The following is a 26,878-nucleotide window of genomic DNA, read 5'->3' on the forward strand; positions in this document are numbered from 1 at the left end:
GACATTATGTAATAGATAACCAAGTTTCCCCTGCGGCGCTGCCATATTTACTGCCACAGTAAGGCCGACTCATTTCTGCTAAAGAGATATTGTTGATTGCCAAGACAAAGATCAACTGCCCCGATAAAGTAATGGTTTAATTGTTATTGTTATTATCCTTCATAATTTGTGCAGCAGAGCCGGAGGCTGTTGCAGGTTCCTCCACCGGAGAATTGCAATTTAGCCTCCTCCGTTTGCAGCGTGAATAAGAGCCCAGTAGGCTGCAGGGAGGGTGTTTGTCCTTCAGTGCCGGTGCTGCTCCGAAAACTGTCCCTGGCTACAGGCCTGGTGAGACGAAGCAGGGGAGTAAAAAAACGCGCACGAGAGGACACTGTTTAAAAAAGAGACGACAGACCTTGAGGAAACCGCAGGAAGAGCGGAAAAAAAATTGAAACCGTAGCATCTCCATTTTCTACATAGCAGCGAGTCAACATGGTGTGTGCATCCTCCAAGGCCTTATAGGTTTCCATCATGGCTCTCCGGGGGCCCCTCACTTTCTCTAATAGCCATACATTACTCTCCTCTCTATCTGCCCTCATCCTCCATAGCCCTGGTCATCACTCTCTTACTCAACTGCACCACAGCCATTATTCTCCTGCTCTTTCTGTCTGTTCAACAAGTCCCTTCTTCCATATTTATCCTGTTAATATCTTTGTTTGAACGATTAGTGGAGCAATTATAAATGTGAGTGATTGTTTGTTGCCTTTTTGGGCTACATGGGGTGCCCTCATGTTTTTCTATCAAGGTGCAAATTTTTTCTGGCTCTGTTACATTGATCCAATGACGATATATTACTGAGTCAACCAATCATTTTAATCAATTGAAGATCTAAAGATTTAAATCTAACCGTATAAACCTATAAGGTTTACACCACTGTTAGTGACCCTAATGCATCTTAACAAGTGGTGTATATATTCCAGTGTGGACGGCATCAACTCCAGGGAAAACGTTGCTGCTACTGCTACGAGAGAAAGCAAAGAACTTCAGACAGCCCGAAGACATATCACATCACAAGCGGACAATGGGCCACTGAAAAGCATTCTGCATGACCGCAGGAGGACAGACTGTGTGGACGTAACATTGCATGATTCAAAGCAGACCGCCGTGAGCCTGTGCCCAGCTCCCGCTGAACAATGAACAGCTACAGCGCCTGTCAGCGACTGCCCTCCCCTGTGGCTGGTACTGGCTCAGAGTGGTACACAGCAGGCACGGTGCTAGAGGATAAAAAATAAAAAATAAATCCTTCACCAAGTATTGGATTCAGATTTACACTGAGGTCTTAACCAACTTGAAACACAGTTATTGTGGGGTACTTCGATGGAGGAGTGTACTGCACATAACACAGTTTTCAACTTCAATATTGTGACCGGGACCATGGATGAGAGGAATTCAAATGATTATGTCATATGATTATGACATACCTGTCAAATGTTGTATAGGACTCATATGAAAGAGAATTAGCAGATATCAGGCATGGGAAGAAGAAAAAAACATTTCCACGTAGAGAAGTCAGAGCAGCCTGCAAATGCCCGATGTTCCATAAACGATGTATAGAAATTAGGGACAAAAATTGATGACCTTCCTCATCTGATCAGACAGTAAAAGGCCTATGCCAATATAACTACAATCGATACATTTAGGCGTAGACTCGGGGCTGCGCAAGGATGAATCACCGCCGAGGATCGAAGCGTTTAGGTGTGAACACACTTCCAGGGGAAGCTTCGGTCTGTCCACTAAACCACGCACCGCATCTTCCAAAGCGACAAAACGCGTTTTCGGTCAAAGCTCACCGCCCCGCTGTCTGCACCGACGCCGAGGCTGCTGCTACTACTACACATCCCGCGGGCTGAGGGATCGGCTTCGGCATCGGCATCCGTCCGCCGCCGCCGCCGCTCCGGACTGCCTCGGAGGGAGGAGGGAACACCGAGCGCGAAACGGAGCGACGGGTTCGGATCGATGCTTACCGGTGATTAGCTCTGTCGCCGTGTCCATCCACATTCAACCGAGTGTCTTACCTGAGGAATTTCATACGCCGATCAAGTCACCTCCTTTTTCAGATGTGTAAGGGATGGAGCTGGCCGCCCGCGCATCACTCAGTGTGTGTGTGTGGGGGGGTTTCACCGACTGAAACCGAAACGTTACGAAGACACACACGCAGCGGCGCCCCGGAACGAGTATAACGTCAAACGAGCCCACTGCAGTCGTCTGGCCCGCACGAGAGCCCACTGTCACCCCATCCGGGCAGCGCGAGCGCGACCGTTATTGAGACAAAGGGTGATCCCTTACCTCAAAAAGACATAACCAGACAGAAAAGTTCAAAGTTTTCCAACATGTTTTTGGTGCACTCCTTACGTGTGACATAATTGCAATAAAATGTTTCAAATGTCACATATGTTTGCTTTATGATTAACCGCTAGCCAACATTATTAGCTTAGCATTGCTAGCTTAAATAAAACAATGCAACGTACAATGCTGCCCTGACTCTATTTTACAAATCCACAAAGACTCTTTCAACCATCATGTCTGCACTACAAATACGATTTACAACCAATTCAAGTATTATTATGCATTTCCACACGAAAAATAATCCAAATACCTGGTGAAATAAGAAAAAGTAATCCATCATTATTCAGGCCCTGTGATATTAGTGATGTTTTATCCACACATGAAGTAGTCAAGAATGACAGACGTATGCCAAACAAAACTGCCACATATGCAACGAGTTTGGAAAATCGCCTGAACAACATAACAGCTGAGCTGGCTAGCAGATGCTAAAATTTTGCTCAAACGTTTTTTTCAATGTCGTCTGATGTTAGAGCAACCGTGTGTCCTGAATGCTTACAAACTATAGTAAAAGTCAAATTTCAGCCCCCAAAAATATTAATTGGTTACTCTTTTTCTATTAGTTCCAGAGACCAATGTGAACAACTAAACAATGACCGTCTATGTGGAAAGACATGGTTTATTTATGACTCATTCTGTAGGTTAATTGTAATCATATTTCTTATCTCTGTTACAAATGTTATCAACCTCAGTGGACTACAGCGGATCACCCTTGCCCATTATTGCATTATCCATGCCGACAATGGGAAAAAAAACAAACTTGTTTTCATAATTTTAATCAGACCTAAAAGTTCTAAGTTTAGTGTGTAGGATTCAGTGGCTTCTAGTTGCATATTCCATCCGATGGAAGGTCACTCTCCCCTTGCAAGCGTGTAGGGGAGCCTTTAGGTGAAGGCCCAAATGTCGATTTAAAGGGCTAATTGTAAGGAAATGAAAACACACTCATAATTAGCGTCACTTGATTGTGCACAGATGAAAATACAATTATTAATATTGTAATCCATTTCTGCTGACAGATTCCCCTGATTACTACACACTGGACCTTTAAGTCACATAACAACAAGAAAGATTGCCTCCAAAGCGCTTCAGTCCCAGACATCAGCTGGAGGCCACTGCCACCGAGTGGCCGTGATTTAACATTACAGCTGGATAAATCAGAGGGGACGGTCACAGATGGACAGCGCTGAAATCTGCCACATTAAATCCACAACTGTTTTAGATGACCACATTTAATCCCCTTTAAAGGCAACATTATTTCCCCAACAGGGAAATGGTTCTCACTCACGTAACTTATGATCCAACCATCAACTATGACAAAATACAGTGAAGAGGAATATTGATTTAATTATCTTTTTAATTGCAGAAATTTAAATTATTAAAGGAAGGATAGAAGCCTTTTTATGATATACAGTTATCTAACATCATGTGTATGGAGAAAATTCTTCTTTTGCTATAAGAAGCATTATGTCCCAATTGTCTGATTGAATGTTTTGTCCTTTTATCACTGTCCAGTACCAAATAATACCGTCACTGCTGTGGCATATTAATTAATTAATCTGCAACTTTATTTTTTTTGCGAGAACAATGTGAAGAATTGATATTGGAGTTATTGCATTGAACGTCATATATCTGATATTGGATTTATTGCCACTCGCTGACAGTAGAGATCTCGATGCCAGCCCACATCAGCTGACTGCTCAGCTGATCCTCTTCCACGCATCCAATTGGCTAAGCGCCTGGTTCGCGCTCTATTCAACTTGTTTGAGCCTGCTCTTTACGGCACGTCACTTCGCAAATTATCCAACAAGAGAACAATCCAGATGTTTACCCGTTTCAACTCACCCTGCTGCTCGACGAGGATCCTTGGTCGGTCGACTGCATCGTGTATTATCATCATCAGTGATCTGAAGCAGAGGGAACCCAATTCACTGAGAGAGGGAGCGCCGTTCAATCCGCCGCAGCTCCCGTCCGAGAGGGAAGCGCTGCACCACGCTGCAGCCACAGCTCCGGGCGCTGCTTCCGGGTCCGACTGCTGAGCACTCTACCGGCCAGAGCAGCGCTCGTCTCTGCCCCAGCAGCCGGCACCGCGGGGCAGGAGGATCATCCCCGTCGTAGTCAGCTGTGTCCAGCATCCAGTCGCTGTGGAGCTCTCTATGGCGGAGGCCGCTCTGGCGACTTCCGCCTTTGCCTCGCGGGCGACACAGGTGTGCTGCCGACGACCGATGACGTCACACGATTGCATCCAAAGTCACGCGGAGAACACAGGGAAGTAAAATAAATATTTTTTTTTCTTTCTTTCTCCTGCTTTTTAAATCTCCCCCAAATGTGAGAAGCCAATTCCTATCAACTACTGTACAAGACGTGGGCATCCAAAGTCAGTGTGTCTGAGTCAAATCCGCCCTTTGAGAAGGAAAGAAAGAAACGATCTACCGACTATGTCAAGCATTTTATACTGGGGTCCTGGGGAGGGCTCAAGCATCACAACCACGGTTTTACTAATTATTTGACCACGGCACTGGTTCAAGTGTTCAAAGCTGATTTGAAGAGTCATTGTTTTCAGTCTGCTTGAATGAGCCCAAAATAATTGATGCTAATAGATCAGAAACCAGATTAAGTCATGTTATGTAAAATTAAAAAGAAAAAAAAGATTCACAAAGTAACAATTCCAGTATCAGTAATGATACAAAAGCAGATGAGGCTTCCTCTACTCATCTGATAACGTCAGCTGCCCATTAGCCCCCTGATCCTCCCTGGGGAGCATCACAGTTTCCTCTAGCATCAAAGTAATTGCCTGCAGTTTTTTCCAGTTGGCTTCCCTCATGTCACTGTAGTTTCGCCACATATCACGAGCGTGTGATCACACGGGCAACAGAAAAGATTTGATAAAATGAATGAGAGAAAAAAAACATTTAATCTTCATGTAAAAACACATGATCCTGCATGAAAGACAAACACTTAGTTTGACATACGCATTTGTGGTTTAACTCAACAGATTTTGTAATTGTCAAACAAGAGGCAGTTGAAACAGAATCTGATTTGCTGTCAGAAGAAGTTTGTCAAATGAATACTATCAACCACAACTATTTAAGTCCTTGTCAACAGAATAATGTTAATGTTGTCTTTTGTGTTTACATATTTGGTTAATATACTCACTGCTGCCATCTACTGACATTTGGTTAAAGTACAGCACAATTTATTTTCAACATTTGTTGACTAACTCATGCAATGATTCAACCACCAAACACTCTATCTCCTCCTAAGTCCATCATTCCTCAGACGAAGGGGCCACAGAGGGCACTGTGCAGCCATATCCCCCCTGATGGGATTACAGGGGCCAGAGGAGAGGGAGCAGAGAAATAGGGCTTGGAATCTCAGGTCAACAACCTGAGCGCTCGACAAGGGCGGAGCAGAAAACCTCAGATGGATGGCCCAAGGGCTGGATAACGAATGAGCGAGCAGGAGACCTTGGGTGGATGAATCATGGGCAGGACAGCATGAGAACTGCTATAAGGAAGTGGCGTTTTGTATTATTTTATGTCCTCAATGCCACACAGAGCTGTTGAGATGTGTCTTTAATCCTTCTAATCAAACAGTAGGCTATATTAAATATATAATCTCACTGATCTCATTGTTGATACATCGCATGTATGTACCTGTTTATCTTTTATACAAGAGAGTGCAGATGTTCTTTTGCCAACGTTCATTGCAGGTCAAATTAAGATTTGCTGGTTGTTTTAATTTCCCATGGTTTCCTCAACCACAAACTGTTTCAATGACCCAGATTAATTGGCATTGTAAAGCATATATCTGACAAATTTCAAATCATGTCATACATACAGACGCCAAAAGACACTTTTTGTAGATTTACTTTAATTCAGGGAAATCAATTTGTATGTTGCTAAAAATAATGCTAATATACATTATTGTCCTATATTTGCACCAGTATAAACTGTAAACTCTTGTCTTTTTCATTCATCAGGAGTACAGACAGAAATAGACCCTTTCTCTTTTGGAATACTTGGATTGTCAGAACAAAGAAACATAAAAGACTCAAGTGAGTCAAGGTGATCAAGACATCACAAGCAACAGAAATGCTCTTCCAGTGTTTTTTCAGAGAGAAGAAGATCCCATAGGTCTGTATAGAGCATCACAACATATCAATACTTATTTCTGGTAGGCCTGCATGTGCAATGGCAGTTGTTTTCTGGATGAGATGGGTCTTCCATCTCTTTTCTTTTTTTTTGCTTTGACATTGTCTATTTCATTGATGGAATAAACACTGGATGTCCAAGTAGGGGTGTGTGGAATGCTGCTATGTTTAAACAAATGCAGAGGACCTTAGAGGAAGATGTAGTGACACTCAAAAAACAAAACACCTTTCGGATGGAAACCAAAATTGTTTGTGTACTTGTGTCTGATGATGGCAATGAGTATAGCGTAATGGCCATCTTTATTTATTACCCACCTGTTTGTCGTGTATTTCCCAAGGCTCTTGGCACTAGCTCAGCTGTGCTGCTTTAATGCTTGCAACAATAATGGCGTAAATTGCAATATAATGGTTTTAAAATCACCTGGAGTTTGTGAGTTCTCACGAGCCTATCCTTTATAGTTTCAAATAAAACAACATCGCTGCGACTGAACAAATCTTTGTGGAGAAACTACAGAATGTACTGAAACAACTGCTGGAGGATTGAAGCATGGCTGGAGTTGGGCTGATGAATGTGTTGTTTTGAGTTCAGAGAACACACTGTGACAGGCTAATAAATATTCATCACAAAGATAGTGGGAGAAAAAAGAGGTTGTGAGGGCGAGGAAGAGGGCTGATGCAATGTGAAGTATGGAAGTGGAAAAGGCTGGCTGTGTCTAATGTCTCAGGGATGAATGCACCTTGCACACAATAGATTAAGACGATACCACACGTGCCACAAAGCAGAACCAGCATGAGCTGAGACGGAAGACTATCTGCTCTGCATGAAAATCACACAAGATGTCAGAAGGGCTGTCGCGGGAGAGGTGTCAGACAGAAATCTGGGCGGTGGAACCATGGAACAAATGTCAAACTGAGACTCGACATAGCGATAGAGATGTGCCAAAACTGAAAATTGAATGTAAAGACACGCAAAGAATGTTCCTATGTCAAAGGACGAATGGGTGCATTGATGATTGATCAAAGCATCTTTTTCCCTCTGTTATCTTGGCAAACTGAAGTCATCAAAAGAAGAAGAAGATTTTATTTAGCAGGTTACTTATAATGTAAATTGTGGATAATAGATGAATCCCTTGATTCTGTGAATACAATATGGATCCAGACGTGCAGCAGAATCATTGAAAATAGTCACAATAAATAAATTGAGATTTTGATGCAGTACAATCAGCTGACTATAATGAGCTTAAAAGCTAAAGCTGGAGTTTCTTTTGAAACACATACACACACACACAATACAGTACGGACAATTGAAATCAAAATTTACAACCCGTTTTATATTGAATTATCATTCATATAACCTGCCATAGCCCTACACATACTATACTATGCTATGCATGCTTATTTCTCACTACAGCGTTACATAATGTGCATTACTTTTCACTGCTATTGATACACTAAATGTGTGTAGTAAGTTCAGTTATATTAGTCAAATTTTATATCACAAATTATAAGCCGCCACCCGTTTTTAAAAGTACCAAAGTTGACACTGGTCTATCTTCTTCAAAAGAACATGGTATTGGAGGAGAACAATGCTCCTTCTCGCAGGACTGCCACTGGTCGATGGTGAACACCAGAGACCGCCGGTGAGCCGTGATCCACGCGTGGCTCCGGGCGAACGTGAATGGTGAGTAAATGATCCCCCGTAATGGCCTATTGGCTGTAATGGCACGATGATCGTGATGAGAGCACGCAGACAGCCCAGGACACTGACACTGATGAAAGGCGAAAGATCGGAACATACAGGCTGCAACTTGGACTGGTTGCGCGTAAAAGAGATCCTCACACGGATGATCCCATTGATTATTGATTCCCACCGCGAAATCACTTGGCATGATTGATGATCGGGACTGATCGTGTCAAAAAACATCAATGTCACACTACCTCGCAATTCCTTTCACACTTCTGTGTTCACGTGCGCGCTTTATTCCCACGGAGCTGCGGCAGACTTCGATTGTACTACAAGCCACAATAGGCTCCTGTGTATTGATCATTGGAATCGTCTGTCTGTCACAATTATCACTATTATAAAATAGAGTGGCTTCAACAAGCCTAGAAGCTGAATGTCATGGCGTTTTTTTGTTTGTTTTTTTGTTTGTTTTTTTGTAAATACGAGCGATAATGGCCTGTATAGAAATGGGAATTGTGCACATGAACAATCCCGAATTGTTTATGTTCAAATGTGCACCACGAGCAGAACATCAATGTGTAGTGGCGAAGTGCAAGTGGCTGCAAAAATGCCTCGATGTGATGTATAGAAGAGCTCTGGTGAAATGGTCAACAGCAGTGAGGGCGCACGGATCCCTCGCCTCGGCGGCGAGCAGACGACCTCCTACCGACTTACTTCACGTCACCCCGCCCGTCTGCCCGCCGTCTCCTCCTAAAACCCTGGCTGCGACTCTGGGCTGAGAGCGAGAAGGAGAGAGAGAGAGAGGGACTGAGAGAGACAGAGGCAGAAAGTGAGAGAGAGAGAGAGAGAGGGGAAAAAAATACATGCAGACTCCAAACATCTCCTAGACTACCTGCTCCGGCACAACAAGGGGAGGAGGACGCACAAGTGCAGGCGCGTCCATGCGTGCCAGCCGAACAAGACAATAAGCGGGCAAACGGAACCTCCAATCCGAAACTGGAATAAGAGTTCATCTTGTGAACTCTTTGGGGGGGGGGACAAAAAAACAAAACAGCAAACCTTTGCAACGAGAAGGACGCAGCCTAGATGAGTGCACTGTAAGAAGAGTCATGCATCTCAACAGAGAAGAAGACAACAGCAAAGGTGAGGGGGAAAGAATTGCAGCGGCCATCGGCAGATTGGCTCATTTTCTAGCCGGCCACTCTGTGCAGTTCAAAGCTCTCGCGGTGGCTGCCGGATGCCCTTGAGTGTGTCACGTTGATGTCAAGCGCCGAGGCTGGGGGTCATTCCGCCAAGCTGATGGCAACTGCTGTGGTTGTTGGTTGTGTAATCCCATGCCTTCCACCAGAACGCGCTGAAAAGCCCTGGATGGCAGCGGAAAGGTGTTGCATATGTATGCAATGATAGTGCCTGTCTGTCAGCCAGCCACTTGGGCACTTGTTGTACTCTTATTTGGATTCACCGGCGATGCTCGCATCCGTCGGTCGTTTTCGCACGAGGTGACCTGCGCGTAAACGCACAAGGTCATCCATCCATCCATCCATCCAGCCATCGTCGGTCACATTGCTTAGCAGCCCGTCTGGTTTGTGCGGCTACGAGGTGTTTGCACGGTTTCCCTGTAATTGAGTCGCCAGAGATGTGTCCCCCGTTGTGGTCGGAGGGGGGGGGGGGGGGGGGGGGGGGGGGGGGGGGATTGAGAGAGCAGACGGTGTGTAATGACACAGACCCGCTACACCAGGAGAAGTGTTAATAGAGTAAATAGCGTTTGATGCCTCTATACCAGCGCCATGCATGCAGGGCTTTTTTTTTTTTTTTTTTTTTACTGGCACTGTGTGAACTGAGGTCGAGGTCACTGACTAACACCTGATGCTGAAGGAGATTTGCCCCTGAATGTCTGTCGACATGACGCATCCAGTGTGTTACTTAGTGTGAATAAATAAACCCCAGCACGACTTGCCCTGTGTCCACCACACCCATATGAAGTAAGTTAAGCACAATTTCACTGACAGACGTGCAGTTTGTATAGAGGGACCATCATCTGCACTGTTTGACCTGTAGACTTGAGTCATCAATCTATTGCATGTCATGTTCAAACTATTGCAAATGTAAATGTAAAATGAGTTGAAATAGTAAGGACTCTATCACACACTGTATGCATTAGAAATCTCTCCATAAACTCTCCTCTTCTCACATTGTCAAGCGAATGCAACATTTGAAAAAAAAAAATTTAAGTGCAACTGGTGAGCTTCACGGGCCGCTGATATCATGTTTTTACCATCTGTAAAGCACGCTGCTTGGTGAGGAGTTCCCCATGTGGTGAGTGGTGACCTGCACTGTGGCACACACTGCACCGTCCCCCGTTTAAAATGTCCTACAACCTCGTTGCCAGATACAGATTCACCAGGGGGCGATTACATGACGTGTGTGTGTGTGTGTGTGTGTGTGTGTGTGTGTGTGTGTGTGTGTGTGTGTGTGTGTGTGTGTGTGTGTGTGTGTGTGTGTGTGTGTGTGTGTGTGTGTGTGTGTGTGTGTGTGTGTGTGTGTGTGTGTGTGTGTGTGTGTGTGTGTGTGTGTGTGGGGTGAAAAGGGGAAATATTACAGCATGTCCAAGCCACACTGAAGCACATTATGATAATTATAATAGAAATTCAAGGAAACATTTATTCATTACAAGTCATGGGTCACTTTGATTCTGTTCAGTTTACCTCAATACATTCATCCCCAGTTGGGAAAAATATATATAAATATACAAAACTGATGTCATGAGAACATAAAGCGAAGAGTTGTATCTAAACTGTTTAACCTGTAACTCTATCCATCTGTTCTAACAGTGTAATGTACTGACACCTTAAAGATGGCTGAATTTCTTTAATATCTTTTTAGGCTTGGCCTATTTACTACTTCAATTCTCTGTTCAAACAAATGTTTATTTTATGCTCATAGGCTGCCTTCTGTGTCAGACTGAATTGGATAAATGCCTCCAATTGATTACTTAAAAATTATAGCTTAGCCTCCAGCTTTAACTGTCTTTGTGCATTACTCTGCATAGACAATGCAGAAAAACATGAGACAATCTTCTTTGAGATTAACTTTTAGGAAAAAATTAAGACTTTGTTTACCAATGCATCTGTAATTTATGTTAAAAACAAATGTGACCGTTTCTTCGTGTACGTTTTAGATGGCGGGTCAAATATTCAGTCTATACTTAGCTGAAGTGAAGTGATAAATTGAGAATCTAAAGTAATCAATATGCCTCGGATGTTATTAGTCATGCACTTTGAAAGTATGTCTCAGTTAATGCTTGAGGTTTTCTCATTAAGATCCACTGGCTGTGGTATTTGTGTACAGTATTTTTTTATTTAGTATTTTGACGCTCCTGATAGTATAATAGTCAAAAGAAAAATGTCCATTACAGTTTTCTACAGGTGATGTTTACTTCATATCCAAATCACAAACATATGAAGTTTATATGAGAACAACACCTTCTTGCCTCCCTTTTTCCATGTGACTTGGTATTGGCAGTTTTTAGTTAATTTGATTTATTTCACAGCTATTTGACTGTAATATTATTTAAAATATTGTGTAATATTAATCAGGGTATGATATCTGTAGCCACCACGTAGTGACCAATAAAACAAAGGTTACTGTGACTATTGGCCACTTGTCATGGTGTAAGTATAATAAAAATTTCAGTTATAATTCAAATTTACTCTGTGATAAAAATCACAGAAGTATTCTGGTCCTCATTTCGTCAATGTCAGTGAATGAGTTTATATTTTGAGGCCATAGTGCAATGCAAGTTCTGTGGTGTCTGAATTGAGCATTTCCGGAAAATACTGATCAGACTTTCATAGTCTGCGCTGTAAGAATAGAATATATAGCCAGCAATCCACAAACCAACAGCAATTTTTTCTTACCTGAAGAGTACAGCCAATTAATCCAGGAAAATTTGTGACGAATGAGAGGAATGACATGCGTTGTGGAGCTTAGGAAGAAACACATTTTACCGTGTTGTAGTATTCTGTAGTTTGTGTCTTGAGTTCTTTGTGCAGCCTTGTTGTAATCTCTCCGGAACAGGCTAGGTGTAAATGTCAGGTGTCAATTAGACCTCAATGCAAGGTTCAATAGAGAATCATTATTAATCTGGCTCCTGAACTGTCAGAAATAATTAATTAATATTAGTAGGATTCACATTAGGGAAACATTTAATTAGTAATGTGGTTCAAAAGTAATGGGATGGAATCTTATTAGTAGTTTGAGACAAACTGCAGGAGGGAAGGAAGAGACAACGTGGTAATTAATAGTGTCTGAAACAAAGATATTTTTATTCCCTGTTTAACTCAGTGTCGGGAAGCAAGCCACTTGGATTCCAGGAGGAAGGTGAGGCCATGAAAAGGGAAATATTGCTCTGTTCTACTTAGCTGCACCCGTATTTAGAACCAAAGAGGAGGATGATAGAAGACGATCACATCAGAAATGATGGCTGAATAGAAAAGTCAGACGTTAGGGCGCAAATGAAAAGACACAAATGTGTCACAGAGAAGGACAGAGATGGTGTGTTTTTTTGTTTGGTGAGCAGGGTTGGACGAATAAAGTCTTCAGAGTTTCAGAGGACAGTCACATCGATTTCTCTCATGATGTATGATTTGAATTGAAATCATTTTCCATTATTTGTAAACAAAATCACAATCATACAGATCGAGGAGACTCTTTATTTTCTGCTCTGTCAATGGTGCGAGAGGAAGTGAAGAGTGGGAAAAAAATTGCGGAAACAGTGTGTTAAATACAGCATGATTAAAAAAATTTTTTTTAAATGGATGTTATGTATAAAATTGGAGGAGGCCCAGAAAAATATAAAGTTTGTTGATGATAAGAAATCCATCCGCTCTGCTTATCATATGAGGGTTGTTATTGGCTGGAGTCAATCCCAGCTGGAATTGGTGGGGTCACCAGTCGGTCATAGGGCTGACATACATACACACGACAAGAAATGAAAAAGTTATTGACAAAAAAATTAGCCTTAGCTCACTGGGTCAGATTCTCACACACACACACACACACACACAAGGAACAACAGCATCAGTAAGTGCCTGAATGTGACATTTACATTCAAAAGACATTCTGCGTGAAGAGGCTGTAATAATTGGATGGGTATAGATGGATCAGCAGAACTACAAACCTTAGCATGAAAGACCACTGTTTTCCGTTGTTGGTCATATTTCATGAGTGGAAAGAAGACGTTGTGCATGCATGTGTTGTGTGGAAAAAGAACAGCTATTTTGACAACATATTCATATTTGTTCACATCCATATGTCAAACCTGTTTTTGGAAATGCATTTTGAGGCTTATTGTGCGTATGTGTCTATTTGTGTATTGCGCTTGCGTGTATATTAGATTTGGTGTGTGTTTAAACACAGGCCCATGCTCTTACATAACTGTGTTAGAGCAGCATGGCCGTGATAAAGACAGAATCCTAATTGTTCTCTGCATTCGACTTGCTGCCGTCTCTCCTCTCACTTGACCCCGGTTGCCATCTTGTCTGGGTTTTACTTTGTGCCTCACAATTATTGATAAGTAGCAAAGCATAAGGAGAACAGAGATGGCGGAGTAGATTTTGTAATCTGGATGAGGTTGCATCAAGAAAAGTAGCCCACCACTGTCCCAGCAGTGTGGGTTGAAAATGTTACTGGCAGATATAGGGGGAGGTTGGTGGAGAAATACAGAAATAGATAATTGGAGACAGAGACAAAGAGAAGGAGAGAAAGGCAGTGTGGATTTTGAGTGTATATACTGTACACTGCCTCTGAGTAGGGAGTACTCTTGAGGAAGAAGCAAAAGAGAGAAAGAGACACACACCATGCCTTTTATTCCGTTAAATTACTGATGCAATACTTGTCTCCACACAGTGTACACAGAAACAATGAAGAGGAGAGAGACAGAGGAAAGAAGGGCAGAAACATGAAGCTAATATGTCCTTCTTTGATACTGATTTACATTAATGGATTCAGAGCAAGTTGGTCTCCAAGCGCCTCTGTTTGGTCAAATGTTGACAACAATAACAATGCATTCGCTCGCAAGGACCTCGCCAGAACACACATGGAAATCTAAATGGTAATTTAATGGAAATTGATGTATTGGATTTTGAAGGAAAATGGAGGAATGGTGAGGAAAGGCGTTGAGGTCGAGGTGTGTCTAATGAGGATGCACTGGGGACACTTGCGAGGGGAGACTCAAGCTGTGTCCCAAATCAGGGGCTGCATCCTACATGATGCAGCCCCTGATTTATGCAGGATGCATGATGACCTGACCACCAATGGATGTGGGTAGGGATGAGGGAAGGAGGGAAGAAAGGGTGGAGGAACGCTGATAGGGGCAGCGGGAGCGATGAGGTAGAAGGGTTCAGGGATGATGGGAATGAAAAGGGTGGGTCTAGAAGTCGGAGACAAACAGAGTGTGATGGGCAGACCAGATATATGTAGGCTTGACAGATGATTAGAAGTGTGGTTGTGGCATTGCCCCGCTCCTGAGCCTAAGTTAATATAATTCTAAGTATATTTCAAAAGAATTTGTTTAATTGAATATCATATCTTGCTGTCTGAACGGTATGTGATTTTCTTGAGCTTTAACTCAAGGGTGTGAAGCAAAAAAAAACAGGAGAGAGTTGAATCTTAACATGAATACACCTACACACTCCTGTCCTATAGGGACAATGTTGACCACTCTTTGTATTTGCCAGCTATTCCTTTTCACCCGTCAGCCATGATCTTCAAAAGGAGCATGTAAAGGGATCTGTGTGGCTGCAAGAGGGCTTTGTCACTTGAATGCAAACAAGTTGTTTTGGGCCACTTGATGAAACAAATGAGGACAGTCCCTTCTGTGAAGAACACCTTAATGTATTCAGAGGTGTGAGTTATCACCTCCCGATCCTCTACCCCATCTCAGAACAGGTGCCCTAACAGGTCGGAGTTACAAAAACGTGATTTGCAAACACTGCCAATGTTTCCATTCGCTACAGCAGACATCATCCTTTTCTAACAGCTGATTAAACAGCAAGGCTTCTTGGAAGAGGGCATGACTCTTACAGGCCCTGCTGATTTTTTATGCTGAGCTACCGATGGGGCTGAAAACAAAAAGCTGAAGTCATGATAACTTTATTTTGGTGCCTGCCAAGGATTGAACCGACAGATATTTTTGGGGATATTTTTCTGTCTCAAACTACAGTGGTCTCATGTGACCCTGACGGGCTCTCAGGATGGGACAGAGTAAGAGTGCAACTTGGCTGTCCATGTATTATTGAACAGGCCACAAAAACAATTGTTTAAGTGTGGGATTGGTAGCTTACTGGATGTTTGGCTGACCAGAGTAATGAATGGATTTAGGGATGGATGGATGGATGGACAGACGGACGGATGGAGCAATAATCCAGATAAAAAAATATGCGCACCCCACCTAGACTGAGCGAGGAGAACGGGATATTATAAGAACAGATATCAGCAGTCTAGCCAGGAACAGATGGTGAGACAGAGCTACACACAGACAGGATCCTCCTGCCAATACAGGACTGACAGAGAATCCTGTCAGCATGTACATGCACAGAGACACACAAACACTTTTGGACTTATAAAAGCCACAATGATGCAGGGGCATCAATGATCTCAAAGACTGCGTTGCTGTCACTGTCACACCCACAGCCCTTCATTTCCTCTCAGCTCTTTTGTTCTGTTTCCTCTTCTTTTCAACGCTCTCTGTTACTGTACCAATCTTCCACTTCTTCCACCAACTCTCTCCATTCTCTCTCCATTTTTCATAATTGCATCTTTAGAAATGTCACGATAATGCATTAGAATGACAACAACCACTGATGCCTGCCTGATATCCTTTGCTTTCATTTGATACCGTTTGGGATTCCAGTTCCCAGCAACAACATTTATGTTCGCCTGGTAAATTATTCATTACAGGTAGTAAAGAGGCAGTATAATCAAATAAGCCAATGCAAAGAAGCTCTCAGGGACTATTAAATGTAGCACAAATGTTTAGTTCAGAGTTAATTAGGTTTTACTTTGTCTGATGCATATCAGACATCATTACCTCAGCGTCACCCAGGTTTAGAGCAGGAATCAGCCAGTGTCCAGGTCGCACATGGACTCTTGGACCAGCCGGTAGTCTGTCGTACTCATGGGTTGTGGACCCTGTTTTGTATACATGATATAACCCACCTTGATGGACAGACACTGACCACACTGTTGTCTCTGGCACTTGTCCAACAAATTCCCATGTTGTTGTTCTTTTCTTGGAAACCTTTACTCATTGTTTTCTGAAGAGGCTCAGTAGGCATTTGCCTTTAAAAGTGGACATTTCAGTTGAAGTGTGCAATATTTGATAGGCGAACATACTTTTCTGATGAAATGTCGACATTAACCCTCCTACCTTTCCGCCAAATTTGTCTTAAATTACTCACCAGATTTGGTTTCAGTTAAATTCGGGGTGAAATACAGGTCACAGGGGTAACAGGAACATGTTTGATTAGCTGTGCAATCTGAGGTAATTGAGAATCAGCCTGAATCACATCATCATCTAAATTACTCTCCAGTGTTTGCTGTTTAATTTGGCTTTCACCTGCAGGGCTCAATAAATATTTCAATAATATAGCAAATACAGTGGGGTACTATGATATTGTATATCAAACAGTGTATTTGTAAGGTTTAGGGCTGCATCGATGTTTTTTTTAACAATTAATCTTTTGCTTCCTTTTCTATTAATTGACTGATTGTTTAGGACATACAACGTAGGAAAATAGTGACAAATGATCAAAGGTGATGACCTCAAGTGACTCGTCCTGACAACATCAGTACAAACCCCAATGGTACTCTATTTATAGTGATCCACTTAGCGATCACTACTGCGTAGTCTCTGGCTCCAGATGACGTCAGAAGTGCAAAATTGCTGGCACCCATATCTAGTTTTGTACAACAGGAGGAGTAGAAAAGTGTTGTCGATCTTTGTATACAGTCAATGGTTGTGACCACGGTAAATGCGTCTGCTTACGATCAGCGTGTTCGTCTTTCTGAGCATTTTTAGCAAATGCAAATATTCCAAAGCACTGCTGTGCCAACATGTTCTTGCTAACATGTTGCAATGTTGGCTGTAGATTGTAATTTTGCTTTATGAATCTATTACATGATAAATCACTCATCACTCGATCATCTGGTGATCAATAAGTCAATTGTCTAGTCTCCCGTAAAGCTAACATTTTGCCCTATTCCCACTGTTTGCCCTCTTTGGCCCATCCTACCATCAAACACTCAGCTGAAGTGGCTGAATGAAAGAAAAAAACCTGCCCTCTGCTGTTTCAGACAGAAAGCACAATGTCTGACCTGATAATTCACATTCTGTGGTGTCTGGGAATTTGAGCCACTTCCCCCTTCAACCTTCAGCTGCCAGTTTCACTCTGCACTGACGGCTGCCAAGCCTGACTTTTGTTTCACCTCACTGATGAAAGCAGTGGTCTACATTGCTGGAGGACAGAGTCCTCGAGGACGATGTCTGCTGCGGCCCTCAGCAATTGGTCACTGTGCGTCTCAGGGCCGTTGAGCAGCAGCTGAAGGTGTGCAGCAGCGTTCTTCTTGTTCTTCGTTATCTCATGGAGGTGACTCAGCCTCGCTCCCGAAGAAAAGACTGGACAGGCTGTTGCAGAGGCAGTGAATTAATATCAGACAATTCTGAGTAGAAAACAGGAAATTGAAATGTATGCGTCTCTTCAGTTTTCTTGTACATTTCCTTCCTGGTCATTTACAATATACTCGTTGCCTTTGATTTATGTTTTATTTGTGCAATACCTGTGTGACAACCGTCTACAAATATTACCTTAATTCTCTTGAACCTTTCACTCATCAGTAGTCTGCTCACTCTTGGAGGATAGTTCTTATTGTCAGTCAGGCCATACAATATTCATGCCGCGGATTTGTGTTTGAGGTTACACAGAAAAAAAACGGAAAAGCTTTAGATCAGTGTATATAAGCATAACATGCACATATGGAATATTCGGTGCTTTTAAAAGCCTGACCTGTACATCCTCCCAGTACAATCCACCTATACATTTCATTAGAACTGATTGCCCACCACCTGCACACTGCCACTGATGATTTAAAATTGCCATACTCTCATGATCAGCTTTCTATATGTCCTCTCCCCACGGGAATGAGATTCAGAAATGACAGTGTCGCTGCATGCGTTTGTTGAGGATGACGATGGGGCCCTCCATTAGGCTAACCTGTAGCCTAATGGAGGGCCCCATCCTCATTTGTAAATGAGGGTGTTTGCTCATGCAAAAGTGTGTCTCTGTGTAAGCAATGATGTGGGACAACATCCACATGAATTTTTCTATCAATGTCGAGCTGATGTTCTCCTGCTCCAGTTTCAGTTGTGCACCTTTCTTCCTGTCTTGAATATATTTTTTCTGCGTCTAAATCCGTCAAACATTTTTAATGCTTAAAGTATAGTGGTTCTCAAGTGGCCGAGAATCAAGATGTAGGGAAAGGAGGTCGGAGAGCAATGCTTGCACTCCATTGAGGATTTTGGAGAAAGGAAAGTAGGCAAAGCAGAAGTGATTTTGAGAGTAAGAAAAGATGGATTGAAGAAACAAGGGGATATATCTGCATTCATCTAGAGCATAAATGTCAAACTCAAGGGCCCAGATCAGCCCCTTGGCACAACTCCAGCCTGTGAGAGGATTTTTCTGATTTTCTAATAATACTGGCCCACTTCCATATTGCCCATAATACGGCATAATACATCTGCGTGGCCCCAAACCACTGCTCTTCCGGAAAAACTCATCAGCAGCCCAGATCGCAACGACAGGTCAGCACATTTTTTAGTTAGGCAGCTGCTTATCAAGCCAGTCCAAAGCAATGTCAACACCAAAAGTAGGAAGAAAAGTGTTTTCATGAGGTGGTCGGTTGTTTTTCTGCAGTCACAAGTCAACCTGCCTACATTCTAATGTTCGACATTTAAATAACGTTGGCATTTTTTGACCAAATAACTGTTTTTTAACCTAATAATATTTTTTCAGAGTTGGAATTGTGTGCCAGAGATTTGCGTGTACATATGAGTAAAAAACATGTATACCTGTAGATTTCTCTTCAACAAAATGTCATTTATCTGGTTATATTTGATTCAGTGCAATGAAACAAGGCTATTTGTCATTTTTAAAGGATTCATTGTGTCAGTTTCCAGATACAATAAGAAAAAAAGGAATAATGCCCCGGTCACTTTTCATGTCATTCTTCCGTCTGATCAGTTTGGTCCATCCAACATCCTTGTTCTCTTTTATACAGACATCTTTGGGAAGGAATGTGCCATGTAAAGGTTGTGTATTGAATCATCATCTTTACACATGATATATTTTGATTAAAAAAATAACCACTTTGGGTCGAAAGCGGCCCCTTGAATTGGTTGTGATTTTTTTTTTTAAACACAACCCCTTTATTGATTGTGTTTGAAACCAGTAGAGTGTGAATATAAGGAAACAAAAGACCAAGGCACATCCAGCGGAGACCTTCAAGCTGCATTAGTACTACTTTTTGCCAGGGAAGTGTACTTGAGGAGATCATATTCTTTGCTTCTACCTTGTCTGTCAATTTCTTCAGGACACGTTGTTGTGTATACTGGAGTATTTATACAAGGGGAAGTGTTATTATTTGACTTGTAGTAAATTACAAAAGGCAGACCCATGTCAGCAACCAGTGATTGATCTGTGCCAGCACGCAGAAACATCCATCCATCACCTTGCATGAAAGATGGGGTTTGTGTGGGAACATGTTATGTAATGTAATTGGAGCATCTATAGTGGATGTGGTTGTAAATAATGGATGAAATTAATTTGAACACCAAAGGAGAAACCTGAATTCCAGTCGACAGTCATGCTAGTGGCTTTACAGTATTTGGGTACAGCGGAGCTTCATTGACATTTACTTAACAGCACCGAACACTAAGTTCAGCAGGGAGACATTTCAGTCTGGATGACTGGATAACTTCTGACAAATAGTCAGAAGTTACCACCCCTTAGAAAATTGCTGCTGGTATGGCCTAAAAAATTTTTTTATCTGATTCCAGATAAAAAAATCTGTTTTATATCACAGTTTTGCACTTTTTGGGGGGCAAAACCAGCAATTTGCCAACGTTACCATGGTAATTTGTTACCATTGTCATTATAAAAATGAAACAGTTAATCAACTAGAAAAGGAGAAAAGGAGCAGTAGATCTGTTGATGTGAAAAACCATTGATAGACCAGTTGAGGCTGTTCGGAAGGCCATTTGTTTTGCAGGTATTTGGTCATAAACTAAAGTACTACACTATCTGAAACTTTGACCTGATGGTTATGGTAAATAGTAAATGGACTGGACTTCTATGTATATCACTTTTCTAGTCGTATCGACCACCCAAAGTCCCATTCACACACACATTCATACAGCGCCTCTATACATAGTGCTTTTTCTATCACACATCATTCATAAACTGCCGGCTGAGCTGTCAGGGGCACTTTCAGGGTTAAGTGTCTTGCCCAAGGACACTTCAGCATTGGGACTGGAAGACCCAGGGATCCTCTGCTTAGTGACAACCCGCTCTACCTCCTGAGGTTATAATTCATCCTGAACTACGTCTGAACTAAATTGAATGTCACACCGTTTGATAGTGGTCGAGAATTTTGACTCAAATCCACAAATGTCAATCTCATGGTGGGGCCAGGGGGAAGGTCAGGGGATCAACAGAGTCAGTAGCGTTCTCCTTCTGGCAACCGTGAAGGGCTGTGCAAAATTTGAAGGGCAATTCATCAAATAATTGTTAGACTATGCCCATCTGGATCAAAGTGGTGGGCCGACTATTACAGACGGACCAAAAAATGTCACAAGCATGGCAAAAGAAATATGCAAAAGTAGAATTGGAACAGGAGGGACAGACAGAGTGAGACTTATGGAGAGAAACAGTGAAGACGACATAAACAGGTTTGGTTGTTCACTTGGTTGGATTTATCGGCTGCTGGAGGTTAGGGAGTTACAGTGGAGAGAGAACTAGACAGCTGGCTACAGGGCCAGTCGGTGTTTATTTATAAATAAATGCTTTGAATAATTTAGAGGAGCCATCAAGAGACCACGTGGGTTTTTTTCCTAAGTTGGATAAGCAGGGGACACAAAACCAAATCCTGATTTTCCATGGTGCTGTCAGGTTTGTCATGTCCTCAGAAAAAGAGGCGAAATGCTCAGCCAAACATATGGATTTTCAACAATAACTCGGACACATCATTTGCCATTCGTCCCCTTTCTCCTTAAGACTATACCGGCAAAAAAATCCTTCACTCTGCAATCTGTCCATCCATCAGTTGTCTCCTCTCTCACTATCTACAGTATGTCCGCCACAGTGTTTGCGGTGTTTGATGCTTGTGATGTTGTCCGAGATTGCTGTGGCACCGGGGCCAAGAATGATGAAACAAGGGCACGCTGCACGGCTCGCAGGAGCACAGAGCAGAAGCACGGAGGGAGAGATAAATTGCAAAAAATAGCATAAGAGAAAGAATGAGTGTGGCAGGGAAACTGTGTGTGTGGATGTGTGTGTCAGAGGGACAGAGATCCGTGTGCTGGGTATTATGGTGGAAAGAGAGTAGGACTGGATATAGTAACACTGTAGTGGATAGACTGAGGGATAGACAAAAGGTAAAGAGGCCAAATGAGCTGGTGAGTGTGGTCTTTTTTCTTTTAGTTGCACTCCATTTTTTTCAGAGCTGGTGGATGAATAGACTGAAACAACAACAAAAACAGGTAGAACAGCACATTCCAAGTTAATGTAGATTAAATTCAGAAGATGCACAGGCTCCTGTAATCAGTACTTTGTTTTCTTATGTCCTCTATACCTCAAAATGTGATCAAAGCTCTGATGCACTTGAGTTTCATGTCGATGTTTATTCTTTGTTTTGGTTTCAACATTCATGTTGCCCCGGTTATCTCCCAAACTACTGTCGACAGAGAGACAGACTCAGGCGATTGTGCATTTACTCTAAGCCTCTTGCAAAAAAGGCTTCATGTTATTTATAAAATGAAAATAGGGGTGAAATATACACCTGTTTGTCCATTATGTTGTGTGGACTTCAATGATGATTAATGAACCAATGAACTCTTTTTTTTTTCTTTTTCTTTATTGATGCACCACTGATTTTCTCGGTGGTCAAAAACGCCACACCGACAAAACATGGTCCTTGTTACTTAGTTAATTTATTCCCAGTACATTGCAGTTCAAATCGCTCTATGTAATCTTTGAGTTTCTTCATTATATCAACTAGCATTAGCTTAATTGTGCTACATATTGCTCAGTATTTTGCGTTCTTATAATTTCAGTCAGTGTATCGGTCGCTTAGCCACATACTATACACACTGCATCTACACATGCAACTTAATAAACTAGAGAAATTGTAATAATTTTGCCATTTTTGGTTACAGCAAAACCTCTCTTCAGCCAACAGTAATAGATTTTTGAGAGATTTCAAACTAATTTTGGAAATACTCTCAGTACAATATTTATCTTCCTTTCCCTCAAATCTTCCACACCCCTCTGTCTCCATCCCGCTGTCTCTTCTCTTTACTTGCTTTTTCTTCATCCCTCACTATCTCTCTGGGCTCTTTGGTGAGTCACCTTGCATGTCTGAGTAATTATACACACCCACAGGCACACATATGCACAGCGATGCAGACATAAACAAAATTAGTATCCAAGATATTTTGGAAGTGATGGAAAGGATTCATAATCAGTAAATACAAGCTGCATGCTGGAGAAACCTGCATTAACAGCAAATAGTTTAATCTTAAGTTGGAGCTTTAATATATTTGTGAGCGATATCAAATGTATAACAACATTTATCCTGAAGAAGGATCAGATCACAGTGTCACTAATACAGAGTAATGATGCATATGCCTGTAATACACCTTATGAGGCATTCACACCGAAAACAGCACTGCATGATGAGGACGTGTTACTTAGTTTGAGGACATTTATAATGTCTACATAGAAATCAGATAATAGTACTCTTAGACAGGATTATATATTATTGGCCTGATCCATTTAGAAAAATATATAATTGTGGTTCCTTCCATGAATGCTTAAAATAATAATACAGAACGTGTAGTGTTGAAAAACAGCAGAGTAGCAGCTGGCAAACAATGATGGCTGGTTGGAGGCAGGTGAACACATGTTTGCACTGGTGCAGCTGTCGGATGGATAGAGAGATAGATAGAGATCTTTATTGTCACTGTACGAGTACAATTAACTGTTATGTGGAGCAAGCCTGAAGATGCCTAATTTGGTGACACAGGCAAATTAAGACTATAACAATATATGGAATTAACAGTAAAAACAACTCATAGACTAAGAACTACTACTCCTTACCACTATAATGGCACAGCAGCCCAAGACAACATTAACATAATTTTACTCCAATAACCACACATCATCTAAAACAATTTCCTTACTTTTCTCTACACCGGAACAGAGTGAGCTTAATAGTTTAAACGCATGATTTCAACAATAGTTCGTACTTTACTTTGACATTTGCTGGGCCCCCTCCTGGCTGCCCATCTAAAATTGATGTGCGACAGTCAGTCGCCTATGTCATTTACGTCGGAAATCACTTGCAAAGCTGTTGGTTACTTTTTTCAGTCATCAAAATGATGAGTGGTGCATCTTCTTCACCAAAACCGTGACAACATTGTGTTGCTGCAAAAGTTAGTATGCAATGTTAATTCAGTCTGAGCCAATGGCAGGTCAGTATTATCTTCTGTCTCTTCAACTGCTGGGGTCATTGTTTCACCATTCTAATGTCAGAACCATGATGAATACACATTTATGTTCCAACATGTCCAATGCCAGTGCAATTTGTGGGGGTAATCCTGTGCCTGATCCTCCACTGCGACACCCACATGTTTTAAAGAACATAGAGAATTGTATCCGGCAGCTTCGTGCACTTAATGGCGAGGCACATTAGCTTACCACTGTCATGCCCCCTGGCTGTTGCAAAGGAGAGCTCAGTGAGAAGAGCTTGACTTCTCTTATGAATTAGATATGACATATTAGAGGGTGCATTAAATTAATCATGACAGGGGAATTCAGCTTGATTCCAATTTTAAAATGGTCTACCTTTAACAATGACTAATTATTTACAGGGTGCTACAGGGACACAATTTTACACAACCAAATTCTGACGTCCCAGTCAGGATGAACCTCTTTTCTGCCTTGTGCCTACTCATTACCAGGCTTCATTTTACATAATGTGTCTACAAGGCAGCGTATCCCCTAAACATTTAATTCTCCCCATTTTCTCCCACAACTAAAAGAGGAATATTATGCTCATATTCAGGTTCATACCTTTAATTTGTGTTACGACTTGAAAAGGTTTACATGCCCTAATGGTCAGAAAAGGCATCAGTGTCCTCATGCTGCCCATTCCTGAAGCTCCTCTTTTCACCCTCTGTGTAAAACGTATGGATTTCTTTCAGCCCCTCCTCCCGATAAACCCTAGTCTGCTCTGATTGGCCAACTGACCCAGTCTGTTGTGATTGGTCAACCAATTTCAAAATGTGTAGGAAATGTCACGCCCCTTCACCAGAGAAGTGGAGATTCTCAGATTACAGGTGGGGCTACCACAAAAAGTCCAACTGTGACATCAGAATGGGAGAGAAATCTAAACCAGTTGTCTAAAGCCAGGTTGTAGGGTTTAGCCAGCTCACAAAAAACGACAGGGTGGTCTTTTTTCACAGTTTTTGGGCTGGTGATTTTCGCATACGTCACATAATGTTCTATTCCATAATATTCTTTAAAAAATCTCATATTGTCTTATATATTCTATATTCGCTTAGCACAGAAGAATCTTCAGAGTAGACAACTTAAAAAGAAAGTGAGTACAATGCAGCAAGTTGATTACATGACATTAAAGAAAACGATGTGCAAATTCTTACCGACCCCAAATAAGAATTGAGATGGAATAAAGAAAATTTAACTGGAAACCCACCCCTACTATCCCCCAGCAGAGAACTGTCATCACTATGACACATACAACATTTTATAATTGCAATTCTGAAACAAATGAGGTCAGTGTGGCTGAGCTGGGAGATGAGGAATCAGCAGGTCTGTCTGGATCCCTGGATAGTCCTATCTATCTCCTCTGGGTAACCAGCCTGCAGCCAACACCAGACAAAGAGCCAATCACCACCCAGTCACTCAGGCTGCTCTCTGCACACTCTTAATGCACGGCAAGTCTTTCTTGTCTGTGTCCAAAATATTTACAACTATATTTGTTACGACTATGAGTTTCTGGCTCTGAAAATTTTATGCACCATGAATTCCCCACAGTGGAATGGCATTTGTAGTATCCTATTGTAGTGTTGTGAATTAGAGAGTCATTCCAGACTTCAGACACTCAGGGAAAGAAAACAGCAGATAAAAAAAGGACAATTACGGCTTTAGGTTCATGTGTTATTGCAAACATGTTTAACTATAGATTGTTTTGTCTGTGTTGTGATTTCAAAGTGTTAGTGTTGCTACACAACAGCTGACAATGGGCAATTTTGAGGAGACACATACACAGTGTAAATGACAACTGGCCACTGATACCAATGTGCATCAAGTGCTACAAGGACATTTGAAAACCAAAGTAATAAGCGTAAAAAAGACAGTAAATCTGTTTATTTCAACTTGAAACAAAAGAAGGCTTAAGCAAACGTCTTCCATTGGAGAAAACGATCAGTTAGAACGGGTTTACTTGCGTCAAACCTCTTTCGTCCATCACAAATCACTTTCTGGTTATGTTGCAGGAACTTATCGTGTCATAAGTTTAAACTGTGTGAACTTTGAGCATGGTAGTGAGGGACGAAATTGGTATGCTGTGCAATGCTGGGCAGCATGTCTTCATGTCTCTCAATGGAAGAAAAAAAATGTCTGTCACTTGTTCTTATTGTGTGGAGTTAGTAAAATACATTCATCGTTCCTTTTTAATAACTGGTTATTAGAATTCATGCTGGAGAGAAAAGGCATTAAACATGTAGGACAGGCTGCCAGTATTAACCACAGGGCTCACGGTAACAAACTCATTCCCACTCACATTCAGACAGGTCAAAGATAAATGAGTTAAACCATATTGGTTAAATTTTCCTAATGCAGATGCATTTAAAGTGGGAAGCAGATGTCCTCGGGGGGGCGGGGGGGGGGGCTCCTGACAGTTTCAGTGGAGGCTCGGTGAATGAAATGAAAAAATTATAATATTAGATTAAACATTAGTTATCAAACAGAGATCACACAGACTATCTTAACTGTGTGTGATTTGGGGAAAAAGAGATGATTCAGAGATGAAGTTGTTTTGGAGAATTGTTTAAGTGACAAACTAATGAATGCCTTTGAACAGTTATTTTTTCATTTGCCTCCAATTCCCTCATACAGATGAAAGATAACGATACAGCGGTGGCTGTCAAGGGTTTTATGCAGACAGAGGTGGGTGGGATTTTCAGGCAAATGGTATGAGCGACTGGCAGGTGGATGATCAATCAGACCGTCTGGAAGCGCAGGATGCCACACAAACATGAAACATGAAAAGTCCTCACAGGAGGGACCAAAGACCTGGACCCTCAT

General features: G+C 41.9%; 3 protein-coding genes across 12 annotated transcripts in view; 1 reads left to right on the forward strand and 2 right to left on the reverse strand.

Moving 5' to 3' along the window:
- apba2b (amyloid beta (A4) precursor protein-binding, family A, member 2b) overlaps positions 1-4,576 on the reverse strand; it is a 54,143-nt gene extending 49,567 nt beyond the window's left edge. For 2 of the 8 annotated variants that reach the window (XM_047331427.1, XM_035627682.2), the window contains exon 1: positions 2,055-2,497. The gene's annotated coding sequence lies outside the window, so the exon portion shown is untranslated. Of the gene's footprint in view, positions 1-1,829; positions 2,498-4,224 lie in introns of those variants that run through there. The other 6 variants (XM_035627683.2, XM_035627681.2, XM_047331425.1 and 3 more) reach the window with 5 other exon arrangements.
- Positions 4,577-5,090: 514 nt separating this feature from the next.
- saa (serum amyloid A) lies at positions 5,091-5,227 on the reverse strand. Its single transcript, XM_047331429.1, is given in 2 exon segments — positions 5,091-5,183; positions 5,186-5,227. Coding segments are annotated over 2 exon segments (132 nt in total). The 5' UTR covers positions 5,225-5,227.
- A 3,594-nt stretch (positions 5,228-8,821) lies between these two features.
- syt7b (synaptotagmin VIIb) overlaps positions 8,822-26,878 on the forward strand; it is an 80,318-nt gene continuing 62,261 nt past the window's right edge. The window contains exon 1 of one of the 3 annotated variants that reach the window (XM_035627687.2): positions 8,822-9,359. In XM_035627687.2, coding sequence (XP_035483580.1) covers positions 9,326-9,359 — 34 coding nt within the window. In that variant the 5' untranslated portion in view covers positions 8,822-9,325. The remainder of the gene's footprint in view (positions 9,360-26,878) is intronic. The other 2 variants (XM_035627686.2, XM_035627688.2) reach the window with 2 other exon arrangements.

This window comes from Scophthalmus maximus, chromosome 4 (assembly GCF_022379125.1).
Source record: "Scophthalmus maximus strain ysfricsl-2021 chromosome 4, ASM2237912v1, whole genome shotgun sequence".
Classification (NCBI taxonomy): Eukaryota; Metazoa; Chordata; class Actinopteri; order Pleuronectiformes; family Scophthalmidae; genus Scophthalmus; species Scophthalmus maximus.